Raw genomic sequence first — 22,791 nt, 5'->3', positions numbered from 1 at the left:
CCAACCCTAGTGTAATTATTCAGTTATCAGTGACATCATCATCATTGCTGTCTATCAGTGTGTATTAGATAGCTGCAGTTGTTGACTGCTCCTTAACTTTCCCCTTCTGTCTCCCACAATGTTGGGACTTTGTGCCTGACAGGAAGAGGGGGGAAGCGGCACGGTTTCACTCCGCTCCGGAGGCTCTGTTCTCTTTCAGTTTCTCCCCCGGTTGATAACTCCCGGGCCAGTATCTGTCTCTTTTTTGTTTCTAGCTTTACTCTGGGAATATGGCTGTGTTAAAGATACAAGACCAGGTAATGTTACCCTGCGAGCTAACAGTCATTAGCTAAAAGTCAACTTGTCGCTGTCACTTTTTGTTTAAGTGTTTACATATAAACATTACGTTTACTACCGGGAAACAGTCATGTTTCTTTACTGTGGTGGTAAATATGAATGTAAATGTCTAAAGGCTAAGCTAATGTTGCATCGTCCGTCACTTTAAGTCAACTAACATCTGAAATGTTAGCCAACTAGCTAGCAGTAAACAGAGAAACACCAAGAAGCAGGCTAACATCACGTCACTTGTTGCCTTGTGTAAACTTGGTGTGATTTTGTGAACATTTATATTGTTAAGTAAACAGCAGCATGATTTTTGTCGGCTTTCTTCGGTGTGGGTGCTGTCTGCTGGTGGTGATGGACGGATAAACAGCTGCTTCTCGAGCTAAAGGAGTTTGTCAGCTGTCGCTTTCAGCTCCCTGGACATTTTCCTCTAGACAGCAATGAGTGGTCACCTGTTGCTGCAGATAAGAAAGGCTGTCAGTGTAGCGGCCCCCTTGGACTTGAAGAACGAGATATGGAGTTTAGTGGCGTGTCTCCGTGAAAGCACTACAGCCGCCATTAGTACTAACAGCACCATAAGCACCGTGAAAACTGCAGAACTAAAACAAACAATGCTACAGTTTCACACAAATACAAAATAAACAACACAATGCACACAGATACGCCAAACTCCCGTTGTACATAGACATAAACAATCAAATGTTTAACGTTACCTCATCCCGCTTCCAAAGGGCGCTAGCTTAAACCAGAACTCTACCTCAGAATTCACATTGTTCGTCCTTTTCCCCTGCTCAAAGCTTTCCTACCACAGAGCAAGGTTTAAGAAACAGATAGAGGTGAGAACAAGGTAAATCACTTATTTTCTCCTAACTGTATGTGAATATGTAAAGTTAAACAACTAACATCCGCTGTCTCCGTGTGTCTTACCGTGCAGGAGAAACCATAAAATGCAATGGGGAAAGGAAACACGCTATTTATAATGCGAACTTCGCCACAAGGTGGCACTGTATCCCCATCATACTACAATTATTTTACTGACCAAAATACAGACTGTTTACGGTCATTTACACTCCCACCAAATCCTGCTACAATAAACGAACTGAAGCATATAAACAGTGAGTGAACAATACAGGATTTCTTGATACAAATAAATGACCACCTTCATGTGGGTTACCAAACAAGAGTGTAAACATGCACACCATACATACTAATCACAAATATAAATACATCACTTGGTGTAATTAACTCTCAAGAAGGAGCACCAATTTCTGAATAGGTCTCTCAATTATTGGAAGCGTGGAGGGTTTTTTGTGTTCTGGAAATTCCGCACTCCAACCTGCACTCTGACTCTGCGGACTAAACCATCACTATCTTGGACAGCTTCAACAACTCTCCCCAACTGCCACTGATTTCTTGGAAGGTTGTAGTCCTTTATAATAACAATGTCATTCACTTTGACATTGCGCTGTGAGCGGTGCCATTTCTGTCTTGTGGAAATGTTCAGAAGATACTCTTTTTTCCATCAACTCCAGAACTGTTCAATCATGTACTGCACTCTTCGCCACCTCTTTGCAGCATACACATCTTCCTTTACGAACACTCAAGGAGGTGGGAGGGCAACCTTAGATTTCATCATGATGAGATGATTCGGGGTTAAAGGTTCAAGTGCATTTGGATCATTGATTGAATCCACTGTTAATGGTCTGCTGTTAACAACAGCCATAGCTTCATAGAACAGTGTTCTGAGGGAAGAATCATCTAGACGACCTGAACATTGTGCAAGTGTAGCATTTAGCACATTTCTGATTGTCCGACTCTGGCGTTCCCAGACTCCGCCTGCATGGCTTGCAGAAGGGGCATTAAAGATAAATTCACACTGCCTTTCGGACAAGAAAATCTCCAACATTTTTGTATCACACTGCTTCAAAGCTTCCTTGAATTCATTCCTAGCTCCTACAAAATTTGTCCCCTGATCACAGTGCAGCTGTCTGACAGCACCTCTGAGACTAATGAAGCATCTCAACGCGTTGATAAATGAGTCTTTTGACAGATCTTCAACCATATCAATGTGGACTGCCCGAGAACAGAGACATGTGAAAATCAAGCCATATCTTTTGTACTCTTTACAAGCTTTCTTTACAAGAAATGGGCCAAAACAGTCCATGCCGCTATAAGTGAATGGAGCTGAAGCTTCAACCTGCACCTTTGGCAGTTCAGCCATTTTCTGCTTCTCTGTGGGAGGACAAAGTTTTCTGCATTGAACACAGTTGTATATCAGATTAGCAACCAGCTTGCTGGCGCTGATGATCCAAAATCCGTTAGCTCTTATCTCCATATGAGTTTGGTTTCTGCCTTGATGACAAATCTTTGCATGATAGTGTGACAAGATCACCCTAGTGATATGACTGTTTTTCGGAAGAATGACAGGATGTTTAAACTCTCGACTGAGGGATGAATGCTTTAAACTTCCACCAACACGAAGGAGTCCTTCAGTCCACACAGGATCGAGGGGGAAGAGTGAGCTTGAGCTTGAAAGATTCTTTCCACTCTCAAGAGTTTCATCTCATGGTGAAAAGCTTCCTGCTGAACAAGACGAATTACCTCCTCGGCAGCTCTTTCACGCTCCTCTACAGTCACATGTTCACTGTGTTGCCTTTGTCTGGATCCTAACCTTTTAATTCTTGCAACCACTTTAATAAGTGTTGTCCATGAGGAAAACTGATCCAGACGTTCGAGGATGTCTTTATAGGTTTTGGTCTTTACTGCAAATGTCTGGATTGTCTTCACTTCTGGATCACCAACGAGTAGCTCTGTGGTGGAGCTGGGTGTGTGACAACCAGTTTGTTGTGCAAATGTGCGAAGCATTAAGACCTCTGGATGCATGATCAGCTGGGTTCTCTGATGTCTCTACATAATACCAATCTTCGTGCCTCATTATTTATGTAGCCTAGCACTACTTGTGAGTCCGTCCAGAAAAACTCTTGGTCAATCTTAATGTCAAGTTCACCTTTTAGCATGACACTGACCTTTGCAGACACCACTGCTGCAGCAAGCTCTAGTCTTGGAATGCTAATGATTTTTAAAGGAACAACTCGTGCTTTGGCCATCACAAGGCTACAGTGGACTTCATTGTCGCTGTTAATGTACCTAAGGTACAAACATGCACCATACCCTATGTTGCTAGCATCAGAAAAATGATGCAAATCTGTTCTGACAATGTTCTGAAAGTCATGTGGGTGGTAACATCTTGGAATCGTGACTCTTTCTGAGGAGTCTATGCAGTCAAGAGCTGCTTCTTGGTTTGAGTTTAACTTATGAAGACGCAGACCTCCTCTTCTGCAAAGATCCTGTGACTCTCTGATTAGGGTTTTAGCATCTTCCACAGTTGAAACACTGGCCAACCCGTCATCAACATAAAAGTTTTTCTCTATGAAGGTTGAGGCTAATGGAAAGTCATTTCTCTGTTGCCGTGCTTCAAGCCAAAGTTAGCACACTCTGGAGATGAGGCAGCTCCAAAGAGGTGGACAGCCATTCTGTATTCTTGTGGTTCCCTTTTCAGCTCTCCTCCTTCCCACCAGAGGAATTTCAGATAGTTCCTGGACTCAGAGGAGACAAAGAACTGGTGAAACATCCTTTCAATGTCACATGTGATGGCTACAGCCTCCTTTCTGAACCGACAAAGCACTCCTACTAAAGGATTAATCAAGTCAGGTCCAGTTAGTAGAGTGTCGTTGAGGGAAACCCCATGAAACCTGGCTGAGCAGTCGAATACCACTCTCAACTTATCTGGCTTTCTGGGGTGGTAAACACCATGGTGGGGTAGATACCACTCAGTCTCATCTTCTAGTGTTGCAGGTGCTAACTCTGCATCACCTTTACTGATTATTTCTTCCATAAAGGTTTTGTACTAATCATGATATAGTTTGTTGGCCTTTAATTTCCTTTTGAGGCACTGAAGGCGAAATGTGGCTAGCTTCTTGTTGTTTGGTAGTTCAGGTGGCTTATTGCTCTTAAAAGGAAGGGGCATCTCAAGGTGGCCACTGTCTTTCTGTGTGATGTTGTCACTAAGGAACTGTATGAAGTGAACGTCTTCTTGGGACACGTGTTTATCTTCATACGTTTTTTCAATTAAATCTGATTCTAAGGCCTTTAGGACATCAGAAGCTGTGGGTAGTGACATTTCTTTGGCTGTGATGCGATGCACAAAACTCCCTGCCTGTCCAGGTGGGGATTGGAGGAGTCGATTATACTCCATCCAAGCTCTGACTGCTGTGCAAATGGTTCATTTGTTCCACCTAAAACGACTTCAAGAGGAGCGAGCGCCGATGGACAATCGTATCCAATTAAGAGCCCAACATCACAGTCTTGAAGGGGGGGGGGCAATTTGTCTGCCAAGTGTCTCAGGTGAGGCCATTGTGACGCTGTTTGTTTGGTGGGAATATACGACCTGTCAACAGGGATGAAATCACGAGTGTAGGTGTGTTGTAGCTGAATGTGCCTGTCAGATTTAAGTCCTCTAACTTGTAAGTCGTGGACATTTTTGCTGGTTATAATTGTGTCCATTGCTGTCATAGTGCTAAGTTTTACCTTTACTGATCGTGCATCTACATTCAGTTTGCTGACTACATCGTCTAGGACAAATGTTGAGTCACTCTGTGTGTCAAGTATTGCATAGGTGAGTATTTCTGTGCCTGGATCTTTGACTGAAGAAACAAAGACTGGAACAATACTTGAAGTAGCAAAGACATGTTGTGTTGATGTATGGGATGTGACCTTGTGCGTTTCCTGGTTTGCATGTTGTTCTGTGGAAGCAGAATCGTTTGTTGCTTCTGCAGACCTATGTTTTCCTTCTTCATGCAGACAGGTTGGATGTCGACGGCTGCAAGTACTGCATGTGTGTCTCCTTTTGCAGTCTTTACTTGTATGTCCTTTCTTTAAACATCCAAAGCACAGGTGATTTTCACGGATGAAAGTTCTTTTGTCCTCAATTAACTTTGTTGCAAAGGTGGGGCATTTTGCAATGCCATGATTTTCATCTTTGCAGACACAACCTGGTAGCTTTGGTTTGTTACTTTGTTTTTCTTGTCTCTCTTGAATGTGACTTTTCATGTTTGTTTTTGTTAAATGCTCTGGCTCGTCTTGGCAGCCTTTCATCTGGATTCTTGGAGTTTATCATGAGTGGTGATGCAACAGGATTACAAGCAATCCGTGCTTCTTTATTCAGGAATTCAGTGTAAGATCTGGATAGTTTCCTGATGTGTCAAGTTCCTCTACAACAATACGACTCCACTTACGCACAATCCACTCTGGTAATTTTTTGAGCAGCTTATGATTTTCTTCACAATCATTAAGGATGGCTAGTCCTTTAACATGTGGGATTGCTTCAGGACAGCCTTGGAGGAAATCTGCAAACTCTCTAAGTGCTAAAGGTTCGCTTGTGCTGATTTTAGGCCATCTCATGAGCTTATCACGGAAGGCTTTCTGAATAATAAATGGATTTCCATATCTCTCTTGTAGAAGCTTCCATGCTCCTTGATATGCATTTTCAGAGTCTCTGTAGAAGAAACCTTCAACTGCCATTCGAGCCTCCCCAGCAAGGTAATTTTTTAGATAAAACATTTTTTCACCTACTGGAAGGGGTTTGTTGTCAATGAGAGTCATGAATGACATTTTAAGGTGTCACCACTAAAGATAGTTGGTTCCGGGACAGGTAAGCGGCTCATTGTTAATGAGCTGGCAATTGCTTGAGCCAGACTGGAGGATTCTTGAGTTGAAATTATTTCAGAGGTTGCTCTCTGAGGCTGGAAGGATGCAGCATCTGGATTTAATTGGACTTTAGGCACAGCAGCTTGGAAAGCAAAGTTATTGTCATTATCCAGCTCTTCTTCTGAGCTCTCAGAGCTTCCAAAGTTCCAAAGTCTCTGATTGGTTTAGACCACAATATGGGCCTGATGTGTGTCTGTTGCTGAAGACTTTTGAGAGTCGCAGAGAATGTATCTCCCTCTTACAGCTGGTCGTACCGGTGCAACCTCTGATATTTTTTGGTTACACCTTTTTTATTAGGTCGCATGTGCGCCCAAAATGGTCCCACTCTAGAGCCCTGTATGCACCTGCCTGTCTTCAGTGTTTACAACACACACATTCTTATATATTTAACAATGTTATTTACTATTATTTAAAGAGATGGAAGAAAGAACTGGCAAAAAACAGAGAAAATGCTTGGCGGGAGTGACAAGGACAAAGAAAGAGACAAAGAGGAAAAGAAAGACAATCTGTAAATCTTACCTTACTCACACTGGCTTCTCTTTCCGTTTGTGTTTAGAAAAAGAAGAAAGAGAAGAAGAAATCTAATAGGGTGAGTACAGACCTCCAGTGTTTTGAGGAGCAGCTTCAGTGACGCCTCAGACACACACACACACACACACACACCGGTTTCTTATCAAATCTTATGAATGTAATGTTGCTGTTTCAAACGAGTGAATAACCTCAAGTCTAATGAACCCTGCTTCCATTGTGTTTTGGTCAAGCATTCTTCATCTTCATCTTCCTCTTTCTCATCGAGTTCTGATTCCTCCAGCAGTTCCTCCTCAGAGTCTGAAGATGAGGTAAGTCGGGCCACATTTTTAAAGTGTTACATGAAACTATTACTACATGCTACATGAATGTCAAAAAATACTTTTTTCCTACAAAGAAAAGGAAAAGAATCAAAGAAGAAGGAGACAAGGATAAGGTAATACATTCAGTGATTGGCTTAACTGTCTTTTTAATGAAATGTGCGTGACTCATCCTGATTAAATTTTGCTGCCCATCAGGATGAGAGGGGTAGTGGGAAAAAAAGGAAGTCTGAGAGAAATCATAGAGGCTCGTCTTCAGAGTCGTCAGATGACTCTGAGGGGGAAGAGGTAGTAAGTATTTTAATTACAACACATATTTACAGTCATTAGACTTGGAAGTAAAAAAAAACAGTTTCTTGTACTGTCTTTGTTCCTCATTTAACTCTTTGTTCCCCCCAATTACACAAAATTTGATGGGAACTTTACTATCTCAGTTTTACACAATGTATTCATGTGACACTTGTGGCAGAGAACAACAGTACTCGTGGTAGATATTGGGTCACAGTTACTGTAGCTACTACGTCCAATACATGCAGCTACCGGCTGATGCCTAATGTTTCTTTGATGTGTATTTGAATGAATGACACGGGATTCTATCTTGCCGTAAAATAATATTGGTTTATTAACCCTTGACTTAGATTAAATAAATTAAAGTTTCAACTTCATAACAACAAAATAATACCGTTCACAAAGCAATCTTCATACAGTCAAAAAACTGTTTGCTTCCCCATTCATCAGCACCGGATGCCTTAATTTTTCCCACTTACCGGTAAATCCCCCGTGGCAGCCTGTGGCACTGCCACTGCCCTAATTGCTTCTGGCAGAAGACAGAGCAATTTAAAAACAAAACATGAAAGCCATAGAGCCATAAAAAACAAAACAAAACAAAATCAAAAACAAAGCCAAAGACAAACGTTCATATACATTTGTACTTGAAAATCATTCTACGTTTCCTATTATGTGGTTAATTATCGTTGTGTGACTTTGTCAGTTAATTTATTCTCACTCTGTAGCTTCACATAACAGGCACATTTTAGTCACAGGTCTTTCAATTATGTTTGTTTTTGTCTGAAGACGAACAGAACGGACGAGACCTTTCTTGTCAGGAAATGTCTTTAATATTCTCCCGAGTAGCCAGGATCCACGTGGAGCTGTAGAATCCATAACTATAACAACATCTCCAGGCAAGAAACTTCTTTTTTCCTTTGTCCATTTTTGTCTTTCTTGTAACAAGGGGAGATATTTGTGAATCCACCTTTTCCAGAAGAGTTAGAGAAATATACTGGACCTGTTTCCATCTTCTTTTTGCATACAGATCACTCTTCTCAAAGAGTCCTGGTGGGAGAATTGGTTTCCCCTTCATGAGAAGTAAGTGATTTGGAGTTAAAGCCTCTAGGTCATTTGGATCCTCTGACAGTTTGCTGATGGGTCGATCATTCAGGATCGCTTCGGCTTCACAGAGTACTTCGTCGTCCAAAATTTGTTGACGGAGAACAGAATTTAAGATTTTTCTGATCATCTGTATGATGCGCTCCCAGATACCACCATGATGTGATCCAGCAGGCGGATTAAAACTCCATTTGATGCCCCTCTGTGCCAGTGCCTTTTCAATTTGGTTTTGATTTAGAGAAGCTAAGGCCTCTCTTAGCTCTCTATCTGCTCCCACGAAGTTTGTCCCATGATCTGACCTCATGTGAGAAACTTGACCTCGTCGACAAATAAATCGTCATAAAGCGTTAATGCATGAACTTGTGTCAAGGGAGTAAGCCACTTCTAAGTGAATGGCTCTACTTGCCACACATGTGAAGATTACTCCGTAACGCTTTATGACACTACGTCCCCTTTTTACGTCCACCGGACCAAAATAATCCACACCGACGTTTGTGAATGGAGGAAGATCGGCAACAACTCTCTCTCTGTAGGTAAATCTGCCATTTTTTGTTCACCACCTTTTCCTTGATAACACCTGCAGAATCTACAACTTGTTATTATTCTCCTCACCGCAGAATTAGCCTTTGTTATCCAATATTTCTTCCTTACGGCAGAAAGTACACTCAACAAAAATATAAACGCAACACTTTTGTTTTTGCTCCCATGTTTCATGAGATGGACTTAAAGATCTAAACTTCATTCCAGATACACAATATTACCATTCCTCTCAAACATTGTTCACAAATCTGTCTAAATGTGTGATAGTGAGCACTTCTGCTTTGCTGAGATAATCCATCCCACCTCACAGGTGTGCCACATCAAGATGCTGATCTGACATCATGATTAGTGCACAGGTGTACCTCAAACTGCCCACAATAAAAGGCCACCCTGAAATGTGCATTTTGTTTCTGCTTTATTGGCGGTCTGGGGACTCAGAACCAGTCAGTATCTGGTGTGACCACCATTTGCCTCATGCAGTGCAACACATCTTCTTCGCATAGAGTTTATCAGATTGTCTATTGTGGCCTGTGGAATGTTGGTCCACTCCTCTTCAATGGCTGTGCGAAGTTGCTGGATATTAGTGGGAACTGGTGCACGCTGTCGTATACGCCGGTCAAGCACATCCCAAACATGTTCAATGGGTGACATGTCCGGTGAGTATGCTGGCCATGCAAGAACTGGGACATTTTCAGCTTCCAAGAATTGTGTACAGATCCTTGCAACATGGGGCCGTGCATCATCTTGCTGAAACATGAGGTGATGTTCATGGATGTATGGCACAACAATGGGCCTCAGGATCTCATCACGGTATCTCTGTGCATTCAAAATGCCATCAATAAAATGCACCTGTGTTCTTCGTCCATAACAGATGCCTGCCCATACCATGACCCCACCACCACCATGGGCCACTCGATCCACAACATTGACATCAGCAAAGCGCTCACCCACACGACGCCACACACGCTGTCTGCCATCTGCCCTGAACAATGTAAACCGAGATTCATCCGTGAAGAGAATACCTCTCCAACGTGCTAGACGCCATCGAATGTGAGCATTTGCCCACTCAAGTCTGTTACGGCGACGATCTGGAGTCAGGTTAAGACCCCGATGAGGACGACGAGCATGCAGTTGAGCTTCCCTGAGACGGTTTCTGACAGTTTGTGCAGAAATTGTTTGGTTATGCAAACCAATTGTTTCAGCAGCTGTCTGAGTGGCTGGTCTCAGACGATCTCGGAGGTGAACCTGCTGGATGTGGAGGTCCTGGGCTGGTGTGGTTACTCGTGGTCTGCGGTTGTGAGGCCGGTTGGATGTACTGCCATATTCTCTAAAACGCCTTTGGAGACGGCTTATGGTGGAGAAATGAACATTCAATGCACGAGCAACAGATCTGGTTGACATTCCTGCTGTCAGCATGCCAATTGCACGCTCCCTCAATGCTTGTGGCATCTGTGGCATTTTGCTGTGAGACAAAACTGCACATTTCAGGGTGGCCTTTTATTGTGGGCAGTTTGAGGTACACCTGTGCACTAATCATGATGTCAGATCAGCATCTTGATGTGGCACACCTGTGAGGTGGGATGGATTATCTCAGCAAAGCAGAAGTGCTCACTATCACACATTTAGACAGATTTGTGAACAATGTTTGAGAGGAATGGTAATATTGTGTATCTGGAATGAAGTTTAGATCTTCAAGTCCATCTCATGAAACATGGGAGCAAAAACAAAAGTGTTGCGTTTATATTTTTGTTGAGTGTACTTGATTTCTTCCTCCATGACCCGCCTGTTCATGAAAATGATGAAGAATGAGGTCGGAGATATGCTGATCCTTGGCTAAGATGAGAGGATGCTTCGCAAATTCAGGCATAGCTGCTCTATTCAGTCATCCTCCTACTCTAAGCATCCCTTCATGCAAAATTGGATCCAGTTTGTAGATGCTGCTACTCCTTTTTATTTCTGATTTGTTGTTCAATCCAGCAATTTCGTTGGGAAATCTTTTTCGCTGACAGAAAGAAATTATTGATGTTTCAGCATCTAAGAGATCCTCCAACGCCATCTTTTGACTTCCTAATGAAGATCTAAGTGCTTGCATCTCTTTGTGCACATCTACAGGTGGTGATCCATCAACATCAATATTTGCAATTTGCAACTGTTTTCTTTTCATACTTAGTTTCAGCAGAGTGTTTTTCAGCTTAATGATCCAAGCCACTGCGACCTTTAACCTTTGCCAGTCAAAAAAATACATTATCAGTTGACAAGTGGGATTCCAAGTGTCCACAGTAGTCACGTTTACTATGAGGTTTCGCTTAACCTCTGGGTCATCAGCAGCGACACTAAAATCCTCTCCACACGTCGGCCACTTTTTCTCAGCTTCCCATAAAAACCTTGGGCTTTCAATCCATCCATGGTTGACCAGGTTTTCTGCTTTCAGTCCTCGGGAAGCATTGTCAGCAAGGTTTTGCAATGAGGGGATGTATTTCCACTGTGACAAACTTGTGTTGTCTCTGATAGTAGTTACTCTATTAGCAACGAAAGTTTGAAACCTTTTACCCTCATTTTTAATGTACTTGAGGACAGACAGACTGTGCTATCAGTCCAAAAGCTTGACTTCTTCAGTGGAAGCTGTAACTCTGCTTGCAGCATTTTATCAACTTTTACAGCAACTACAGCAGCTGTGAGTTCCAGGCGGGGTATGGTGATGGGCTTTAGAGGAGCCACTCTAGATTTGCTGAACAAGAAAGCAACATGAATCATTCCCTCAATGTTTTCAATTCGAAGGTAGGTAACAGTGCCATAACCCTTCTCACTAGCGTCAGAAAAATGATGCAACTGAGCACCTGAGATGCTTCCAAACCCCTTTGGCTTAATACACCTATTGACCTTGAAATCAGCCACCTCTTCAAGGTCACTTAGCCACTTGGTCCACTTTGGCTGGAGAATGTGTGGTATTACATCGTCCCATCCACACTTCTTTCTACATAGCTCCCGCAGCATTATCTTGGCTGGGAGCACAAGAGGTGCCAGAAATCCTAGTGGATCGTAAATGGAACTAATGATAGATAGCATGCCACGTTTGGTGAGGGGGTTTTCCTTAACTTTCATCTTGAATTTGAAAGTGTCCGTTTCGATGCACCATTGCAGGCCTAAAGCTCTCTCCATTGGCAACTTGTCTCTGTCCAGATTTAGCTTGTGTAGGTTCTTTGATTTGTGTTCCTCATGAATGCTTTGAAGCACTTTCCGACTATTACTGATTTCATTTAGTGAGATTGAAACCTCCTCTGTTGCAAACTGCTATAAGGTTCTTAATTGTGATGACAGCATCATCCTCGGAAGGTAGGCTTTTCAAAAGATCATCCATGTAGAAATTTCTATTGACTGTTTCAATGATTTGTGCTCCAAAGTTGTTTTGGCTGTCCTCTGCAGTTTTCCTGAGAGCAAAGCAAGCACAGCTGGGTGAAGACACTGCCCCAAATAAATGGACAGTCATGCGATGCTCTGCCAGGTCCTGCTTCAGGTTACCTTCAGGCCACCACAAAAACCTCAAGAAGTCTACATGTTCGTCTGCTACTTTAACTTGGTGGAACATGGCTTGTATGTCAGCCATTACTGCAACTGGCTCCTGCCTGAAACGCATAAGGACTCCTACCAATGAGCTGGTCAGATTAGGGCCTTGCGAAGTTGACTGTTGAGAGAGATACCTTTAAACTCTGCCCCAGAGTCAAACACAACTCTTAATGTCCCTTTCCTTGGATGGTAAACTCCATGGTGAGGTATATACCACACCTTTCCCTCACATGGATTTAACTGATGTTGTGGTACTCGTTCAGCATAGCCTTTATTAATAACATCTTTCTAGCTGGAACAGCCACAGAGTCAGCCATCAAGAACAACAACCTGACAGACACAGAAGCTGAGCAACTCCGCTTGAAGGTCACAGCCACACTCTCCACTGCTAAAGCACTGCCATCCAACCTCTCCAGTGATGAAAGGAAGGCCCTGATTGCACTACAAAAGGACCGGGACATCACCATCTTATCAGCAGACAAAGGAAGATGCACAGTGGTGCTCAACACACAGGACTACCACTCCAAAGTGACAGATCTCCTCAGTGACACAGCCACATATGAGACACTGAAGAGGGACCCCACCGGAAACTACAAGAAGAAACTAGTCAGCTACCTACAAAAACTGGAGAAGGACCAAATCATCAACCGCAAGCTCTACTTTCGACTGTATCCTGGGGAAGCCACTCCACGCCTGTATGGACTCCCGAAGATACACAAGGAAGGAGTCCCCCTCAGACCCATCGTCAGCAGTACAAACTCCGTCACATACAATGTGGCTAAGCACTTGGCTGAACTCCTGACACCACTGGTAGGTAACACACCACATCACATCCACAACTCTCAGGACTTTGTAAACAAGGTGGAGAAGATCCTAATGGACCCAGATGACACCATGGTCTCATTTGATGTCACCTCCTTGTTTACTTGCATCCCTACATCAGAAGCCACAGAGATGGTAAGGACGTGCCTCACACAAGACAGCACACTCAAGGAGAGAACCAACCTAACACCAGACCACATCTGTGACCTGCTGGACCTCTGCCTGACCACCACTTATTTCCAGTACAATGGGAACTTTTACAGACAGAAGCACGGCTGTGCGATGGGATCACCCGTCTCTCCTATTGTGGCCAACCTCTACATGGAAGAAGTGGAGAGAAGAGCCCTGATTTCTTTTCCTGGAACCACCCCCACTGGTTTAGATATGTGGATGACACCTGGGTCAAAATCAAGACCAACGAAGTGGAACGGTTCACAGAACACATCAACGCAGTGGATAACAACATCAAGTTCATTCAGGAGGACACAAAGGACAACAATCTGGCCTTCTTGGACTGCACAGTACATATTGAGGAGGACAGGAGCCTCAATGTGGAAGTGTACAGGAAACCCACACACACGGACCAGTACCTGTTGTTTGATTCACACCACCCACTGGAACACAAACTGAGAGTCATCAGGACCCTGCAGCACAGAGCACAAACTGTACCAACCAGCTCAGAGGGGAAGAAGAAGGAGCAACACCACATCAGGAAGGCCCTGCAAACCTGTGGCTACCCCAAGTGGGCACTCATCAAAGCAACAAAAACAAGACCCCCCAACAACAAGAAGAAGGACAACAACCGGCAGAGAAAGAACATCTCCATTCCATATGTGTCAGGAGTATCAGAGAAACTCCACAGGATCTTCAACAACCATGACATCCCGGTCCATTTCAAACCTATGACAACACTGAGACAGAGACTGGTTCACCCGAAGGACAAGATTCCCAGGGAGAAACACAGCAATGTGATATATGCAGTCCAATGCAGTGAGGAATGATCTGATCTGTACATTGGAGAAACTAAACAACCACTCCACATAAGAATGGCTCAGCACAGGAGAGCCACCTCCTCAGGACAAGACTCAGCTGTTCACCTCCACCTCAAAGACAAAGGACACTCCTTTGAGGACAACAATGTTCACATTTTAGACAGGGAGGAAAGGTGGTATGAAAGAGGAGTCAAGGAAGCCATCTATGTTAAGCTGGAAAAACCTTCCCTTAACAGAGGTGGTGGCCTCAGACATCATCTTTCTACCACATACAATGCAGTGATTCCATCCATTCCCAGGAAGTTTACACATACTCACAGCAAGAACAAAGGGCTGTCAACCAGTCCCCCTCCGGCCATAAACCATGTTTCCCCACCAAACAGTTAGAACTGATGAAGCTGCTTGGATGAGCAGTGAAACGTCTTCAACTCTACAAGTCCAGACGCATTGTTTCAATTCATCGTATGATGACCTGGATTACTGAGAATCTTCATCAACATTTCTAGCTAAACAGAGCTGTACATGATCTCCATAAATCTTTTTTCTTCTCTTGACATTTCTTCTTGCTCTCTTGAGGTTCCTTCATTGAAGTCATTGTTGTATTGGTTGAGTAATAATTCCTCTATCCTGTCGATGTTAGTTCTGTTAACCAAGACTGTTGGGTATTCACTTTGCTTGTTACCATTTCCCTGCAGTGGACCATTGATCACCCACCCCAATAAGGTTCTGACTGCGTATGGTCCCTCTTCCTGACTATTAACCACATCTCAGGGCTCCATCAACTTGGAGGCATTGGTCCCGATTAACAACTCAACATTAGCCTTTATACGAGGAATCTGAATACCTTTTAGATACTGCCATTTAATCAGCTCTTCTTCTCTAATGATGTTGTCGGTTGACACAGGCATCTCCTTTTGGGTAAACACCTCAGGAAGCTTGTAGAAGTGCTTGCCAGAGAATTCTGAGACATCCAACCCTTTAATTATGCGGCTAGGAACTGCTTTATTATGGCCCATGGTGCGTAGATGAATTTTAGCTTGTGTCCTTCGATATTCAACCGGTTTGCCAGTCTTTCAGAACAAAAGGTTCCAGTGCTTCCTGGATCTAGAAAAGCATATGCCTGTATTACCTAATTTCCTTTACACATTTTACTTGTACAGGCAGAATAGGAAGAATGCCATTGTTGTAACCAGCCCCTGTATGGCCACAAGTTGAAGTAGTTGTGTAAGGATCCCCACGGATATCCTTTTCCTTTTCGTTCCCTCTTTCAATGTGCAGAATGCTGGGACGAGTTTGGTTGCATTGTTTACAGGTAATGCGCCTATCGCAATTTTTACTCAAATGTCCTGTGCATAAGCAACCAAAGCAAAGGCCTTTCTCCTTTAGAAAGTTCAACTTTTCCCTGTGAGTCCTATTTCCCAGTTGTGGACATTGTTCCAATACATGACCACGTGCACAATACAGACCGGAAGTAGAATTTGTTCTCATTGAAGTAACTTCTCTTGGGATTCTTTCCCTTTTGCGAAGATCTGTTTTGCATTCATCAGTGATAGCCACGTAGGTTGCAAAGCTATTTCTTTTGAACTGTGATTTAATTTTGCTTTTTATTCCTCCTTTACCAGCTGGAGTGTCCTGTATGTCACCAAAGACCGGATCCAAAGCAATTCGCACTTGTTGCTCGATAAACTTCACAATGTCAATAAAGCAAGCTCTTCTACTGTGTTTTTCCAAAATATCACATGCCTTTGCTCTCCATTTTTCTCGGAGCTTGTATGGAAGTTTCTGGATCAGAATTTTCATATTTGCTGGCATGTTTAGCTCTTCTAGATACTGTAGATCCTCCATTGCATTTGAACATTCGCGCAGGTAAAGGGCATACGCTTGGAGTCCTTTAACGTCCTCAGACTTGATGATGGGCCAGCCAGTGATTTTGTCCATGTATGCTGCTGTAACCTTTAAGCCGTTTCCAAAATGTTCTTTAAGCAACTGCTTGGCTGTGATGTAACCTTTCTCAGGAGCCATATGAAGGCAGCTGCGTACCACATCTCTTGGTGGCTCTATGGTGAATTGCTCCAGGTAGTACAAACAATCTCCTTTATTGTTGGTTTTTGCTTCTACGCAGTACTCGAAAGCTTTTATAAATGTTTGAAACTCCAGAGGATCTCCATCAAAAAATGGGATTTCTCTATGTGGAAGGAAATGAGAAGTTTGAGCTTGCACAAGGAGTGTTGTTATTTCGGTTTGTTGTTGCAGCAGGCTGTAGAAATCTACTGAAGGTTGATTGTTATACTGAGAGTGGAGAGGGTTTTGATCGACTTGTGTTGCTTGACCATGCAGAGGATCTGCATGCTCTGAGTGTAGGCTCGGCCTGCTGGGATTCGGCCTTACTTCGCTTATTGCTGTGATCGGTGTCCTTAAAGCTGTCGTGGTCAAATGCCAGTGAGTTTTCCATTTGCCTACAGTAGGATTCCATTCCGTCAGATTGTCCATGCAAAACACTGACGTTGTCACAGGCTTGGAGTACTGCTAACTTAGCAGCAGAAGCAGCTATTTCAGTGTCCAGTTCGAGCTGTTCCTTTTTCCTCCTTAGTAGACCTTCCTGTTCTTCCAGAGCATGTTTTTCTTTTAATGCAGCAGCACGGGCTAGGAGTGCAGCCTTTTCTGCCTCTGCTTTAATGCGTGCAGAAGAAGTACTAGATTTGCTGCTTCTGGAACTTTTGTGACTTGATTGTTTATTAGATGAATTTGTCCACACATTTGAAATACTGTCATGTGGTTCAACACACACTTCATCTTTACCATTATTACCCAAACCTTCAATAACATGGTCACCATTGTCAGTAGGAGGAACGTTTTGAGTTTTAGACAACCACCTGTTCACCTCAGCAATAAAATCATTAACACTCAGCAATTTTGCATTGAACCACACTTCATTTTTTTGTTGCTTCATCTTGTGGTAACAAACCCAGTAGTCATGTGAATTTGTTTGGTTTCATCACACAGTCATATACTTGTCAAATGTGCATTTCACTTCGTTCACATATTCTTTGTCACTCAACAAATCATGAATAGTATTTTTGAGCTTAGACAATTTAGTCAATTAGTCTTTCTTTCCCGGTGTAAATTCTCTATTTTGTCCAATAATGTCCTTTGAGTCATTTTTACAGTGCCTCTTTTGACGTCAGCTTCCATTGTTTTCGCACCCTCATTCCGTTCATCTCAGTCACTGACTGTTTATCGTCTACAGGAGGGTCACAGGGTTGCGTTCCGTTATCCATATTAAACGCTTTGTTCGTCGGCAGCAACCAATGCGCAAATGTGTGCACTCAAATTATGAATGGCCATTTACATTGTTGTGTCAGCACTGACGTAGCCTACCCCAAATGTCGGCCGGCAAGAGTGATCAGCTGATGACCTGCTGGCTGCTGCTTGGTGTCCCGATGGCTGCCACTGCTCACCGGTAGCTGCCGCCGATCACCTGTAGCCGCCGATCACCGTTTACTGCCGCTGATCACCGGTAACAGCCGCTGATCACCGACTGCCGCCGATCGCCAGCTGCTGCCGCTCACCGCTGACTGCCGCCGATCACCTGTAGCTGCCGTCGCTGATCACCGGTAGCACCCCAGTAGCTCCGGTGTAGCTCCAGCCGTGTTGACAGACGTTGCAATCAGAAGCACCGTATAGCGGCGAATCCATCAAACCAGTCCAGTTCGTGCACGGTAAAGCGTTACACAGTTTCCACTGTCCAAACGAAGCAGTTTTTTGACCAATGTGTAGCTACTACGTCCAATACATGCAGCTACCGGCTGATGCCCAATGTTTGTTTGACGTGTATTTGAATGAATGAAACGGGATTCCATCTTGCCGTAAAATAATATCAGTTTATTAAATCTTGACTTAGATTAAATAAATTAAAGTTTCAACTTCATAACAACAAAATAATACCGTTCACAAAGCAATCTTCATACATTCAAAAAAACTGTTTGCTTCCCCATTCATCAGCACCGGATGCCTTAATTTTCCCCACTTAAATCACCTGTGGCAGCCTGTGGCACTGCCACGGGCGCCACCCCTTTAGCGCCCCCTAAAGCCTCTGACACCTATTTACAATTACTCAAACATATGGCTCTTACAGTTACTGTATGGTCTGAGAATATTGTCCGGTTAATATTACAACACAAGTTATATCCTTAGACCTTTCCCTTTAGGCCTAATGTATAGATGTATAGACAACCAAGATAGAAACCCTTGCCTCAGTGAGACAGAACACATTGAACAGTGAGACCTGCATGGAGTTCTTTTTAGACGAAAGAGATTTGAACCTTTTTAAAGGTTAGATATAACCACTGTACTGTTATCTTTTAAGCGTATCTAGGGTCATAATCTGCTTCCAGGCACTCCGTTATTGTGAAATGGCAAACGTTAAGGGAAAGGGGATCTTTGGGTTTGTGTAGACTTCCTTTTTTCCCAGTTTACCTTTCAACTTTTCCCTCCCATAGGCTGAGGCCAAGAAGAAAAAGAGAAGTAGTTAGGAGAAGGAGAAATTGACAGTAAGTAATTAACTTGATTCCCTTTTTTTTAAATTACACCAAATGTAAAAGAAGCTACACCTTATGCAGGAAATGCAAAATCCAAGAAGAAGAGGAAAAAGAAGCACAAGAAACACGGCAGAAAAAAAGAAAAAGAAGGCAGCGTCTCAGTCAGACTCGGAGCTCGACTAACAGCCGTGTAACTACGATCCTCTCATTCTCCTGACAGTTCGCTAGTAGTGTCATCTTTGCCTTTGACTACTAAAAACTTTCCCCATCCAGCTTCAGTTGGTCAGGACACTTTGAACAAAGAGACCTGGTGGGGTTCTGGGCGTAAAGTGAAACGAGGGATGCATCTGTCCTTCTAAGTGGCAACTTCCGGTACATGTCTTTTGTTGAATTTTATCACCGTGCTTTTTATAGAATTTTCTTTAACACTCAGCACCAGGACTGAAGGTGGATATGACACTTTGCCCAATCTTTCACCTCCTGTTTTCCCCCCATCTTGGAGATTGGAGTGTGTCTAGAAGTCACAACCACCATCAGTATGCCAGCTCTGTAGGAGTCACTTCCTCTGCTTCATACCTTCCATTGCTACATGAGGCTGTTATGCTAGTGCCTGTGTCATGCATGTAGACTCGATAACCTGACGTCTTGCCAGCCTCATATTGAAGTTGGACCCGCCGTAAGAATCTACACAGTCGACGTTATTACAAGGGATGATTGTTTTGTTAGATGAATTACAACACTGCTGTGTACATGTATAAACAATGGGAATTCATTAATAAAATATTGTTTTAGGCTTTGTTGCAGTTAGTTAAAACCTTAGTCTGAGAGTTGTTATGCTTTTTTTGGTGTGCATGTGAAGCAAATCAAATCACAGATTTATCTACGTCTACTTCCTGTCACCTACACACTGAGAAATCTACAAATCAGCTGGTGGCATCAAGATAATTCCCTCAAGTTTAAATGATAAAATGACATTTATTTAAGCCATGGCATGGACTCTTATTTTTTCCAGCTTTACATATGGACACTGCGTCTTAAATGTTCTTGCCTTGATATTTGACTGCCATTAATAGTGTGATCATAACTATAATTCTATGTAGCCTGCCTAGGGACAACAGATAAAATAAGGCTAAATAGCCTGGTTTTACATTTATGCAACAGTCAATAAATAAGTTACTTATAAGTAACTAACTGAATAAAACTGTCAGGTAAAATGAGGAACCGAAAGTGACAAATTTTATTTTTATGAAAAAAAAAACTATTTTATTTGCTTAAAAAAGATCCCCTCATTGGGTTTACCACTGGATCTTAAAAAAAACGGAATATTACCATGCTTACTGCTTTGCACAAAATAAGATATGTGAGTCATGTAGCATCACTGTTTTTAAATATAATTTTAAAGTCATGAGTATTATAAGTGAAACAATGGAAGGTACCAAAGGTTAATGTGTGTTCCTAAAGCCTGTCATGTTAAATCCTTCAGTTGAGAGTGTGTGTGAAAGTAGGCTCCTGTAATCATTATCTAGCCCTGTTAAGAAAATCAAGTGCAGTGAGTGGTAGTGATCTATTGTTGTTCAAACGGCCATCTTTCCTAATCAGACTGTCATGGGACATGAATGTGATATGAAGTTCAACTTCCAGGTTTTGGCAGTGGGTTGGTCTAAGCTGCTCAATAAAAGGCGATGCGGTTCTCTGAATTGAGAAGAAGTGCGAAGTGTTTGACTGGAAGTAGTTAAATCACCTTACTGCAAGAAGGTAAGTACGAAAAACTATACATCTTTTTGAAGTTCATTCAATTCGTTTGCATAGCAGCCATCTGTGTAGTGCTTTGGTAAACAGACCTTTATCACAAAGGCTCTGAGTTTCAGGAAAACTAGATGAAAGTGAAACTTAAAGGGAGTGTGTGTTGTTTCAGTTTTCACTGCTTCTTTCTCCTCCAGATGTTTGGGATCACTCTTTCGGTGCTAGTCGCAACATTCGTGTGCGATTTGGCTTTAGGAGGCTCCATCAAATGTCCTGATGGGAATACCTGCTCCGATTCTGCCACCTGCTGCAGGACCAGGCTAGGCTATAGCTGCTGCCCTTATCCAAATGTAAGCCTGATAAAGTGACTTAGCAATGGTAAATGTTGAAAACAGTTAATCATTTTGCTCCTGTGTCTCCAGGCTGTGTGCTGCTCTGACCTGGCCCACTGCTGCCCCTCAGGATTTCATTGTAACCTGGCCACACAGATGTGTGAGAAAGCAGACCAGCCGTGGTTGAACATACCCATGGTGAAGAAAGAGGCTGGAGAGGAAGTCAGCACCCTTGATTTATCCGTCTCTCCGTTCCAAGAGCTCAAAGACAGCCTCGCTCCAGAGCAAACGGAGGCTTCAGTCGTCCACTGTGACAATTATCACAGCTGTCCTGACGGCACCACTTGCTGCAGACACCCAAAAGGTGTCTGGTTCTGCTGTCCCTACTCTTCAGTGAGTACAACCCTCTTGCACAATAACCACTGTAATAAAAATCCTAATCTAACTCAGCGTTATCACCAAAACAGGGCAGGTGTTGTCTGGATGGCTTCCACTGTTGTCCCTACGGGTATGACTGTGACCTCACTTACACACACTGTGTAAGGCAGAGCCTCAGATACCCTTTCCCCTCAAAACAAGCTCTGTCTTCAGTGCCAGCCTCTCGCATTTCAGCTTCTGAGACAGACGACAGCTTGGTAGGTAGGAAATAAATCCTTCATATCAATATATCAATACTGTAAAATCCAAAATCTCAATAGCCTACCTGTCTTTGTAAATCTGGTGGTAATAACTAGTTCATAATACAGGATTATTTTTGGTAGTAGTTTAACATTTATTTGCTGCCTAGTTAGCGTATTGATAGCTGAGTGAGAGAGCATTGTTCCCAACAAGCATCTAGTGTAGTGTCAACATAATAATAACGTGTAATGTATTTTTATCCACTAACATTTATGACTTCCTAAAGGTCTGGTGACTTAGGTCTGTTTTTGTCTTCCTACAGACACCAGTGGCAGCTCTAACTGAGGCCAGCAGCAGCCCTTCTGATTATTTACCCACTTACCCGTTAGTGGGTAAATAAAACTTACAACCACATGATGCTGACTTGTTATTACTACTGATTGCTTCCTCAAGAGTCACATAACCATGCATCACTAACCAGATTTCCTGCCAGTTTCACTGTTGCTTTGCATTTGTATCATTTTTTAAGTAATTTTCTAAGTAATCTTTTTAGTAATCTTTTTTTAATAAATCAACAGCAACATTTTGCTGAATCACAAATGGTTTCATGATAATTGTACTGAAAAAGGAGCAAATGCACATTTCCAAATAAAAATGAAGACACATGAGATTTCTGTCTTTCTTTCAGTTTAACAGGAATGAATAGAAATGTCACCGATTAATATTTGCCACTTAGTGCCTCGTTATGATGACGCATTTTTGTGTGCGACGTACTCTTACCATCACCCGGAAGCGCGTACATGTGAGCCCACAATAACAATAATGGCGGAAGGCAGTGGTATTCAGTTAAATGATGCGGAGCAGCACGTTCCTAACAGCGTTCCTTCAACGTCTGTCACCATAAGCCGGAGTACGAAGAAAGCCGAAGAAAGCGCAACGAGGCCACAACGCCGCCTACAGCTGTAGTATATAGTGCCCCGCATGCATACGCGACGTGCCTTAGGTGTGAAGCGTGGAGCGTTGGTTGTTGCCATAGTAACGGGATGTTTGCTCGTATTAAAAGGATGAACTCCGACTGGAGAAGCTGCCTCCCGATCTTTATTTAAGGACTCCACAGCAAGATAGGAAAACACTACTGTGTGACATATTCCAGTCACAGGTTAATTTGTACAGACATTTTTTTTTACTTGAAATAATCCCTGATGTGACTTTTTTCTGGACTTGTTTGTCCTGTTTAATTTTAATGTTGATATGCACTCCTATGTGACCTTAAGATAAGAACATTTGAAGGACAAAGTTACTTTAAATGTTTGCTTCA

General features: G+C 42.8%; 1 protein-coding gene across 7 annotated transcripts; it reads left to right on the top strand.

Moving 5' to 3' along the window:
• The first annotated feature begins 31 nt into the window (after nt 1-31).
• LOC114447273 (protein FAM133-like) lies at nt 32-22,143 on the top strand. Of its 7 annotated transcripts, none has more exons than XM_028423488.1 (7): nt 32-296; nt 6,644-6,676; nt 6,849-6,926; nt 7,013-7,051; nt 7,134-7,226; nt 18,742-18,792; nt 20,422-20,535. In XM_028423488.1, exons 1-6 carry the CDS (start codon nt 270-272, stop codon nt 18,772-18,774), a joined length of 303 nt encoding a protein of 100 aa, XP_028279289.1. In that variant the 5' UTR covers nt 32-269; the 3' UTR covers nt 18,775-18,792; nt 20,422-20,535. The 7 variants fall into 7 exon arrangements, with proteins under 7 accessions (XP_028279289.1, XP_028279295.1, XP_028279279.1 ...); XM_028423494.1 differs by lacking the exon at nt 20,422-20,535 and adding an exon at nt 18,862-19,599 and having other exon boundaries at nt 7,134-7,223; XM_028423478.1 differs by lacking the exon at nt 20,422-20,535 and adding an exon at nt 18,862-19,599.
• Nucleotides 22,144-22,791: the final 648 nt, after the last annotated feature.

The sequence above is a fragment of the Parambassis ranga genome, chromosome 2, assembly GCF_900634625.1.
Source record: "Parambassis ranga chromosome 2, fParRan2.1, whole genome shotgun sequence".
Classification (NCBI taxonomy): Eukaryota; Metazoa; Chordata; class Actinopteri; family Ambassidae; genus Parambassis; species Parambassis ranga.
This window is presented reverse-complemented; position numbering and strand designations above follow the sequence as displayed.